This window comes from Anoplopoma fimbria, chromosome 3 (assembly GCF_027596085.1).
Source record: "Anoplopoma fimbria isolate UVic2021 breed Golden Eagle Sablefish chromosome 3, Afim_UVic_2022, whole genome shotgun sequence".
NCBI lineage: Eukaryota > Metazoa > Chordata > Actinopteri > Perciformes > Anoplopomatidae > Anoplopoma > Anoplopoma fimbria.
In genome coordinates, this window is record NC_072451.1 from 18,019,446 (window position 1) to 18,030,494 (window position 11,049).

The 11,049-nt window shown below is 42.1% G+C and overlaps 1 protein-coding gene across 1 annotated transcript in view; it reads left to right on the plus strand.

Moving 5' to 3' along the window:
- The window catches only part of gpc1b (glypican 1b), a 58,692-nt gene extending 48,235 nt beyond the window's left edge, over nucleotides 1–10,457 (plus strand). Inside the window, exons 5-10 of the mRNA XM_054596110.1 lie at nucleotides 4,553–4,718; nucleotides 4,896–5,026; nucleotides 7,531–7,659; nucleotides 7,986–8,119; nucleotides 8,812–8,987; nucleotides 9,421–10,457. Of these exons, the coding sequence (XP_054452085.1) occupies nucleotides 4,553–4,718; nucleotides 4,896–5,026; nucleotides 7,531–7,659; nucleotides 7,986–8,119; nucleotides 8,812–8,987; nucleotides 9,421–9,629 (945 nt within the window). The 3' untranslated portion in view covers nucleotides 9,630–10,457. The remainder of the gene's footprint in view (nucleotides 1–4,552; nucleotides 4,719–4,895; nucleotides 5,027–7,530; nucleotides 7,660–7,985; nucleotides 8,120–8,811; nucleotides 8,988–9,420) is intronic.
- The last annotated feature ends 592 nt before the right edge of the window (nucleotides 10,458–11,049 follow it).

The following is an 11,049-nucleotide window of genomic DNA, read 5'->3' on the forward strand; positions in this document are numbered from 1 at the left end:
AGCAGACAAAGAGACAAAGAGCAAGAAAAAAAACCCACATGATAATATTGGTTGTGGTGCTGCTACATGACTACATGGCCACACATTTGGATTGCATGTCAAAGAAATAATCTATATGATCATTCTCCCTTTTAATCTGATATATGTGTTCTGGCTAACACTGTGGGTGGCACATACTGTACTGTTTGCCAGCATCAGAGTCAGACAGCCTCGCTTAGGATATCTCTCTCTGCCTATCTCTGGCCCAGAAAATAGGCGCAACGTCTCCTACAACAACTACACAAAGGGACTAGAGGATGTCTCAATTAAGTGGCTGCGGGCTGCAGTAGCCCATCCACAGCCACAGGGGAGTAAAATCAGGAATAACCATGAGACCAGCTAGTCTGGCGTAGCAGGAAGCTTTTGAATAATTATGCACAGAGAGTGACAGCGACAACTTAAACTGCCTGACCCGAAGCTAAAGGATGCAGCTAGTCTGACGGAGCTAGACACAGTTACTACTTAACTGTGACTCAAGCCAGCAAACCGGGGCGTAAGGATCACAATTAGCACGGACAGCATGCTGTGTTGGAGTTGCTGCTCATGATTTGTGTCACATGGGTGTATCCTTGGACCAGCCAGAGCAGCTTATGGTCTCTGCAGCTGATAAGAAACCCTCTTGGACAAACACTCATGCACACACTGAAGTACATGTGCACACAAGTGCTTAATGGTGCGGAAAAACACACACACCTCATCATGCCATCATTTCCCTCCAACGGTGATGAACATTTCCCCTGGGTGGCTACTTCTTGATCATTTCCTGACCGATGCCGTTTTGTTGGTGCTGAAGGACAGTGAGCGATGTGTTCATTAAACAAGGCTTACTCGGGGAAACGTGTTCAATAATTAGCACAGCTTTTACAAAATTACAAAATGTCATCCCAGCGCTAATACCAGGGCACTGGAGCGCTGCCACTCTGAATAAGGTCACGCGCTGCACACACTCATAGAAAGGCTTAAGAAGGAAGGCAAGAGCAGACTGTATCAAGAGAGTAGTCACTATGGACACACTTGGTCAATCTCTGTTAATGGGAATTTCCAAGTAAGGACCATTGAACTGTGCAAGGAGAGAGAATCGCTAATTGTTCTTTGAGTCAAGTCGAGGCCTGTTTGGTACAATTTGACTGAAACAAGTTCAGACTTCCAACCAACTGTTCAGTTTCAAATTCATAATTTGTGTGTCAGTCTGTGTGGCGTGTCTTCCCCAGCACATAATCAGCACTGTGCTGTACTTATGCAGATTGGAACAGCACTGCGCTATGATGGGAACAAATGAGACACTGAGGAAAAGTGAGAGAGGAAAAAAAGACTCCTCTCTCATCCCTATTCTTCTGCTCATACCTAGTAATGTGCTTTTTTATGCTGATATTTCTGTTGATATTTCCTGGAGCTGTGCCCTGCACTGTCTCATTTTATTGTGAATAGCTTGCTATACTAATGTGGATCTTAGATTTCCCCTCATTTCCCCTGTAATTCTACATTCGATTGATTGGACCCTAATAAGACAACCGCTCCTATTTATAGCTATGTATTGCCACTTAGAGGGACCAGTGACTAAGGATGTTAACCACACGCTGCTCAGGCAGGTATCACACTGGTTGAGTGTGAAGCTGGAGAGAATAAAATTATCTTTGCTATTATTTGCTTCTAATGTCCCCCGAGGAAGTGTTTGTGTTTGGTACCAACCCAAAAGAAACATAACATGAATCCCTGCTATGTTTTAGTTGTATCAGCGATGAAAAAACGGAAGTGTAGTGAAAGAGTATCCTGTAAGGAGCCTGGGAATAAGAACAAAATACATGGAACAACAGAATAATATGAGAGATTCTTTTTGTGAGACAGAAAAAGAGACCTCAACAGTAAGATGGAGTCTTTCTTTCTGGGACGGTATTAATTCCTCCCTTGCTTCGCTCCGAGCAGCACCAGCTTACTGTGTCCCCAACTTTTTTCCGGACTGTTTTATTCCCTCGGGTAGGGGAGTGGAGGAAGTAGGCCACGCGCCACATGGCTCACTCTGGAGGCAAGGACTCTGGATCGTCTCGCTCTGTAACACAAGGGGGCGAGGTCGCTCATATATCCCTAGTAATTACAGAGGAAAGACAAGCAGAGAGAGGGGGTGATAGTGAGACGGAAGAGCCCCCCACATTATATCCAGGAGCAATATGGAAGGTACTGACAGGTGTGGGGAGCATGTTGTGAAAGCGAGGGTAAGGGCATGTAATGGTATGAGTGTTTAAAATGTAACGCAGTCACGTCAATGAGCTGAACGAGCAAACATCAAAGAGAATATTTCAAACCGAAAACTTGCTTTTGATATTTCTGGATTGGCCACTGTGGAGAGAAATGAAATCAAGTCAGAGATTGTGTATGCTGTGTATATATGTGTATATATGTGTGTGCAAGTGTTGAAGCAGTTATTTGATCAATCGCTCAGTCGATCATCTGAAAATGTATCTGTAACAGTTTAGATCAACCAGTTAAGCAATTTATCAAACAACATATCTACACTGCATGTTTTGGCAGTTTTGTTTGACAAATGAATCCAGTTACTTAAATATGAAGATTTGTTCTTTTTTTCCCTATTTTATATCTCTGTCAATTGGTTTAATGATTTCAGGACGTCCCACTTGTGCTCTGGGTAATTAATATGGGCATTTTAATCATTTTTCCTCCTCAGTTTATGAGAAAACTAATCAAATGATTCATAGATAATGAAAATAATCCTTATGTGCAGCCTTAGGCATATGAGTCTTATTGCTGTTTCTAATTTGAAGGTCCCTCCTTCACAGTGCCTGGTGCACCGCAGCTCCAAGGATACAGAGGAAGTTGTCAACAGCAACCTCCAATTAGCACCATGGAAGTGTTACACTCTGTTTCGTATCTGTTGTGACCGGCCTGGGACTCCTGGCATTAATACTGTATGGATGATGTAACAGAAACAAGATTAATGACAGTCTGTCCTTAATAAGTATTTCATTAACACCACCCTAGGTTCTTTTTACTCCCCTGCCAACGCCCTTGGTGAATCTCGTTGCTTTTGCAACATCCCCCCATCTCTCTGGTTTTCAGTCTTTTTCTCCACTCATCCCTGCACACTCCCTTCCCTTCACTCTTCTCCCTCACCAAAGAAGCATTCGTCTGACTCATCCCTGGCTAATGAGTGGTAGGGTAAAGATGGGAGGAGGGAAGAGAAGGAGGGCAGGAGTGAGGATCTGACTCATGTCTCATATGACTAGAGATTAAGCCTGGGAATGTGGTTATTGCTTCGCGATTTCACTTTATACTGTCCTCCTTGTGCAACTGGCAATAGTAACCTAATTCTACTGATCTCTTTTATATATATAAAAGAGATCAGTATATATATATATATGTATCAGAGATGCATTTACTAATTTTGGCTCATTATATACTTTTTTTCTAATGTGGTTTAAGATTTCATTTCATTGTGAAACACAGTCAAATCAAATAACTTATGTGGATCAAATAGGATTACATTCAATTTTAATGATCCTTGTGGGGAAATCGGGTTCATACAGCCATAAATAGTCATTGAATACAGCCAAGAAAAATCAAGACTAAAAACAGAACACAATGAATGTTGTTTGAAACTTTTAAAACACATTTTCAACACAAGAAACTGCTGCATTTTTTTTATTTATTTAAAGCGTGAGAAAGTGTGGATCTCCAAACGGTCTGAGAATGATCACTTTTATGTGCAATTAGGTCGAGCAGACTATCTTTATTGAACAACTGACAGGTCTGCAAGGTGTTCAAAGTAACTGATTTGTTTTCCCACCTGATCCCTATTGTTGTGCTAATTCCACTGTATATTTGTTAAAAGCTGGTTTTCCCTGCGACTTTCCTGTTGGAAGAACTGTTTCCAGGAAAAGCATCAAGATGGCCCAGATGTCAGCTCTCTCTCTCTCTCTTTCTCTTTCTTTTTTCTCTCTCACGCATACACACACACTTCCTGAGGTTTTGTATGCATAGCTGTACTCTCTTGTGAACAGAGCTTACTGGTATTAACCCAGTTTTACTTTCCACGCACCAGGGCCCTTTCCTGGGGGAACAGCCTTGTTGGATACAAAGTAAAATGGAAGAAGTTGGAAGGATGGTGTGAGGGACTGATAATACTTGTGTGAATGTCAGGGCCTTTACATCATTTGTGAAACAAAAAGCATTCAGCACAGTGGTTTCCAAGGAAACTGTGCTGAATGAGAGTCTGGTGTAAACGGAGAAAAAGGTCAACAAAGGGAGGTGGCCTCCCACGGTCCTGCGACTGTCATTGTCTGGCTATGGAAATATTATTCTTATTAAAAGGTACAACATATATTTAATTATCCTGTACAGCAGTAGCAGGACTTTAACTGTTAAAGTGGTCAAATGTGCAGTTTGACCAACTGCTGCTGTCGTTTTTATCTTTTAGACTATTAGATCATGGATGCTTGACAAAAACGATAATTTATCATCCAGGTGCTTTATGTGTATATTTATCTGCATCCTACCCCAGGTGCAGCTGAGCCAGGAGTGCATGCGGGCCATGATGAGGATGACTTACTGTCCCCACTGCCGCGGCATGGCCTCCGCCAGACCTTGTGCCAACTACTGCAGCAACGTCATGAAAGGCTGCCTGGCCAACCAGGCTGACCTCAACACCGAGTGGAGGCACCTGGCAGGTAGGGAGTGCACCCACATTTACGCATGCATCCAATTCAGCCATATGTTTCCTCTAAGGTTCAACCGGCACATGATGTTACTTTGTGCAATGAATACGGCAGAATCGTTCTGCCAGTGTAGAGCTTAGTAAACATTTCACACTTTCTCTACACTAACTGTACTTTCCGTCTCTGCAGAAACAATGATGCAGGTGGCTGGACGCTTTGATGGCCCATCTGGTGTAGATAGCGTGCTCCTCTCCCTCCCCATTCGCATATCAGAAGCCATATTGACAATGATGGAGAATCAAGCCACCATCAACAGCAAGGTCAGAGCACACATTGGTACACACATTCAACTCTATACTGCTGACTAAACCATACGAACCGTTTTTACTGTACAGAATACAATGAAGAGTTCATGAAAGACATCAAATGATTACTATAACTGAATCACAATGTTGCAAACATATTTCGAAACCCCCATTGCAACTGAATATCTCCAGTATCATAATATATGAAGAGTAACAATCAAAAACTAAATTTACACCGTACGTACTGATCTCTGCACATGGCATCTGACTTGGGAATTAATTTTTTTTATTAAAGACACAAACTATTGAGCTGTGCAGGCCTGTAACGCTCAACATCATTGTAACATACAGTGGTAGTAGGTTTGGTGGTCTTGCTTGAGTCATAATCAAATTACCCATTTCCTTGACTATAAAAGCCGTTCACTCTGCGCCACATCTGCAAAATGTTACTTGTGGAGGAGAACACTTTCATAAAAGCTTCTTCTGAAGGGAAACGTATGTACCCATGCAATTATCTTTCAAAAACATTTTTAAAAGACACCAGAAGTTTAATGCAAAAAGCCGAAGCTGTAGCTACAGTTGAGAACGTTTATCAGCCAGTGAATGGCAACTTCACGGCATTTACTGACTCCTCATCTCTAGTTAGACGTAAATACATCTCGATCTTTCTTGCTTGAGGGAAGTAAATCAAAGTCAAATTTGCAAACATATCCATAAAATGGGTGGCACTATATTTTAAAAAAGCCCAGAAGGCCGCTTGATTCTTTCTATGAGCCAGGTGGTCCTCCATAAACACACACACAATTTCAGCCAAGGTTACAACAGCTTTATTTTTTTCACAAGAGAGATTTCTGTATTTAGTGTTTTTTTCTGTGCTCTCCTCAGTGGTTTGAAGTAGGTCGGACTCTTTGAGAAAAATATGTGATGTGACGCACTTCCATGCACCAATCAGAATTTAGCAATATTGGAATCAAAAAGAAATGACAGTTGTGTCATTGTTTACTTATGTTGCCACACGGCTGGCAATCAAATCTGTTCAAAGCACACCCAAATCAGCTGATTGTTGCTCTTTTTACCTTTTCACTTGGTAAAACAATACACACATAACATCGATCCATCACTTCAGACTGGGTCCCCTCTCTCTATGCTACCCTATTGCCGCTACATTCATTTGATTGATTAATTAACACCTACCATACCACTACATTTATGTTGCTGCACTGCTCCATATACCAGGTTGAGAATAAAACTATGTGAGTCATGACTGATCCTGCAGGCCAAGCGTTTACTTCACTGTTTCATGGTGTTTGAGCAACAGCTTTATATGATCCTTAAAAGGATCTGGCAGCAATGAAAATCTGCCTGGGTTGTTTGGTGAAGGTAGAAAACAGTGTAGATGGTGAGAGGAAAGACAAAGCTTCCTCTGTGCCAGTTCGCTGTGAAAGAGCCTGACAGGCTTGAGGTGAGCCATAGCCTGTTTGACTGCCTCTGACCTGGTTCAATATGGTAATCACACACAGCTTCTGATCTTCTTCTCTGGGGGAAAGTGCTGTGTTGATCCCGTGGAAGTCAACTCATGTCTACAGTCTGGTGTTATGGTAGACGCAGTGTAGGACAGATTATCTCCTATTTACATAATATGTTGACAACAAAAGCCATATGCTGTGTTACTGTATGTACTTTCTCCTTAAAAACATACCAAATACATATGTAGAAACTGCACTGTGCTTAAGTAAATGCGTTTGAGGTCCGTTTGCCACTTTTAACAGAGTCACTGGTGTGATTTTATGTCCATTATTTAATCTGCTGTGAACACACAACACCGAGGAGTCATGCTGACGGACATGACGGGAAGTTTAAAACGGGATTATTTTTTAGTTATGTGTGAAGGTTCAAAGGCTTGAGGCTCCTTTAAGAAGGCCAGATTGGATGACAGATTGACTGCAGTCTTACTGTATTCCCTGGACTCCATTTATAAATTGTAAGCCCCATAGGGACAAGCATGGCTTTCTGAGTTGTGAATCATTCTGCTGGAGCATTGCTGTGATTGACTCTTGGGGTCATGCAAATAACCGGCTTTCAAAGGTAGAGCCTTGTGTTTACTTATATGCTCAAAGGTTCTTTGTGCACTCATATATAACAAGCACAATGTTTTGCTGATGCAGTATGAGTGTGGGTTCATAGGATTCTATTCAGAGAGTTGGTTTCAGCCTCATCAGAATTCCGTCTGGTTAAAACCAACACCAGTATGAACTACATACAGTAGGAAAATAATCTTTATAGAGAGAGTTTGAACTCTGGAGCCCATCATTTCAAGTAACTCTGTGAAGAAGAATCAGATGATAAAGCACGGAGATCTATTTTGGGACTTGCAGTGTTTTGAAAGCTGAGTAACATATAAACAACTTTTTGTCAGAACTGAACTTAAATTCCCCATTTCACCCTTTCGGAAACTCATCCCCAACTCGTGTATCCTCTCTCCACATTTTGTTCAATAATCGTCTTTCCTCTCGTCCCAGTTGTTCCAGGCATGTGGCAACGTCAGAGAGGGCGGAGCCAGCAGCACGGGAGTCGATGACATCATGAAGAAAGGGAAGGTTACGGTTGAGGACAAGTTGGGAGCCAGCTCTACCAATATGGACAAACTGGTTAGTATTTACCTGTCTGAGTCTGTGTCCTTGTTATTGCTCTCTGATGGCCTGGTCAGGCCCATTCATAGTGACGGTTTATGACGCAAGAGCCATTCCTCCTCATGGGCAATTAAACCCTTTTTGCCGTTCATTTCACCTTTACGCAGACAGCTATGGGGTGATTAGATGAGAATGAATGCTTGGATGGTTGAATGAGTCAGATGGCTGAGCACTGCAGTTTGTTATTGAGGGAGCAGGAGTTTTTCTTACTCTCCTGTGTGAATGCACCATCATGCTGTGATTTTAAACAAAGTTTGAAAGCCCATGAATTTGCTCTGCCGCAGGTGTCTGATGTCACCATCAGACTGAGGGACATGCAGCCGTACTGGGTTTCTCTCCCAAGTGTCCTCTGCAGTGACAGAGTGGCCACCGGAACAGGGGCCGAGGATAAGTGTTGGAACGGCATGAACCGTGCTCGGTAAGGCACACAAACCTATGAAGAAATGTATTTCAAAATAAGATATAAAAGTATTGACAAGATATCTTTTTGATTAATGTTTGATGCACAAACTAATGGGTTTTTTTTTATATTCAGTGGACCACATCTAATAACTGTTGTATGAGTAGTACTTTTTCTTGTGTTACCAGCTAGCATTTTACAGTATAGAAGTACTACCCTGAGCCTTCCTCGTAGCACTTATTGTATTCGTATCAGTTCGTTGCACTTATTGTATTCGTTTTAGTTCGTTTCACTTATTGCATTCGTATTAGTTTGTTTCTGCACTATACTTTTGCTGTGGTTTATGCTTTTAGATGCTTGTTTAAGAAAGGAGATACACTTCTGGTGACTAGTAGTTCTCTTGAATACCTATGTTGAATACACTTATTGTAAGTCGCTTTGGATAAAAGCGTCTGCTAAATGACTGTAATGTAATAGCTGCAAAGGTGCTGCTGTCAGTCTGGTCCCCTTATTATGATTCGTCTAAGGCAACTCCACTGAATCATGGGAAATTAAGAAAAATCAATGTGCCTTTATCCTGCCAATACCAATTTTGGCCACAGTTTCCATTGTCCAGCGAACGTTCCACTGTGTCCAATTAACTGTGGTGAGAAGCTGCACATTTCCAGACTATGTGTTTCACATGTTAATGAAATGTTGATGTATGCCAGGTACCTTCCTGAGGTGATGGGTGATGGCCTGGCCAGCCAGATCAACAACCCTGAAGTGGAAATTGACATCACCAAACCAGACATGACAATACGCCAACAGATAATGCAGCTGAAGATCATGACGCACCGCCTGAGGAATGCTCTCAACGGACAGGACGTGGACTTTCAGGACACCAGTGAGTACTTTAACCATCACAAGAACATTGACAGGAAACTTCATCCCGGATGATTCTTTCATAATTACAAGCTTTTTAACAAGCTGAAGATTTAGGGAAGTAATTTTGAGGAGCTTATACAAACTTAAAAATTCAATTTTTGTCAGTATCAAAAATGCATGGCCTAAATCAAGGTGCCCTTTTAGAATTATTGAGGTCATATTTCGTACCACATAATTTAAATAAAACAAGTTCAGTCTGGCGTTAAAATTCACATCCTTTTTCTGGTGCCAGCACCAGGACAATGAACCTCATATTTCTTGCTGGTAGTTTAATATGTATGACAATGTGGCAGTGGTCTTATTATGTTAATTCTATGAATACATAAGTAGCACCATTTATAAATTCCATCCATGGCCTACCATTAAACTCACGTCCTTACCTCTCTCTATAGGTGATGATGTCAGCGGTTCAGGAAGTGGCACGTGCGTTGACAGTATGTGTTCCCGCGGCCCGCGCCTCGTTGTCCCCATCACCGACCGGCCCACATATTACCCCCACCCTCCAGAAAACAAGAAGGTGAAAAGCTCCAACGCCAGCCAGAACATCCCCTGCATCGCCATTTACCTGCTTCCACTGCTCATTTTGCTGCTCCGGCGATAATTGACGGGGGGAATCTACCAACTGGGACTGAGTTTGGGACACGGAGGTTGGGGAGAGTCTAAAAGGGGGAGGGAGGAGATGTTGGGAGGTAGTTACTTTGCCAAAACTAAATAAGTAAAAGGAAACAACAACAGAAAAAAAAAATCACATGGATGGACTTCGTGTTGGTTTTGGATTAGAACAAAATGGAATTACGAGTATTCATTAAGTGTTTGGGTTCTGCTCTTTTTCTTTTATTTCTTGCTATATTATGACTCCATTAGAGCTGGTCTTTTTGCATCTTCTAATGTTTTGTTTCTGGTGTTTGGGTTCTCTGAGATTATATCTGTACCTAAAACATGTGTAAGACTATATTGCTAACAGTATGTTGGTGTTGACACCATGGGGAGAGGGAGGATGGGCTTTGCAGTGGCGCTCAGATTTGTAATTCCACTCCTTTAAAAACAGCATTTATGTTCAGTAGAATCATTTATTTATACATCACTCACCACAGACCCCAGAGTGGTTTAATCACTCCCCAATCTACACAAACCACAAACTTAAATGCAACACAATATTGATGACTTTTAAAGGGGGATGATCTGGACAGCACGACCCAGCAGACCTCTTAATGCATTAAACCCTCACAATATCATTACACTTACACACACACACTCTCTAACAGCGAGGATGCGAGCGCCAGCAGTTTTTTGCCGATTCATCGTGTAAGCTGTAATAAAAACCATGATCACATTCACACCGACATGATCGTCTAATGTGGGAGTAACCTGACACCGTCCCCCACTCCATCCATCCATCCACTCATCCCTACATCCCCCCCCCCCCCCCCCACCCTGCTGGGGCAGATCTCAGTCTCTCTTCAGACCCTGCTGGCTGTGTGGGATCAACCTCGAGAGTCTGGTGTAAGCGTTACGCATGCTGGGCCGGGCCAGGTCTCAGATGACAGCAGCTTCCCACTATAGAGCACTGTATGCGGAATGGGGGTGTCGGTTTAAGGTTGCCGTCACAGCAAAGGATTGACAGTTGGTGATTTTAGAAACGTGGAGCAGAGCAGAAATGTACACAGAAGCACAAGCAGAAACACCACTGTCCTGTAGCGCCTTTTCTTCCTTTTTCATGAGCACCACAGAGCAAAAATATTATACGTTTTGTATGCTCTCTTTTACACGCCCAGTGCTCCTGTGATTAGCATCATAATTGCAACTTGCAATATAATTGTGTTTTTGTCTAATTGCAGCAATGACCCATATCACAGTCAAAGCCACACCATGCACGTCTTTGAATCATCCTACTATTTGAATGGCAGACACCACAGTGTACATATTTCTACTTCTTATTTGTTGTTTTCTAGAAAGAAAATAGCCAATTAAGTATCAAGATTTTATAACAGCCTGATCATTGTATGCTATAACTTTTATTT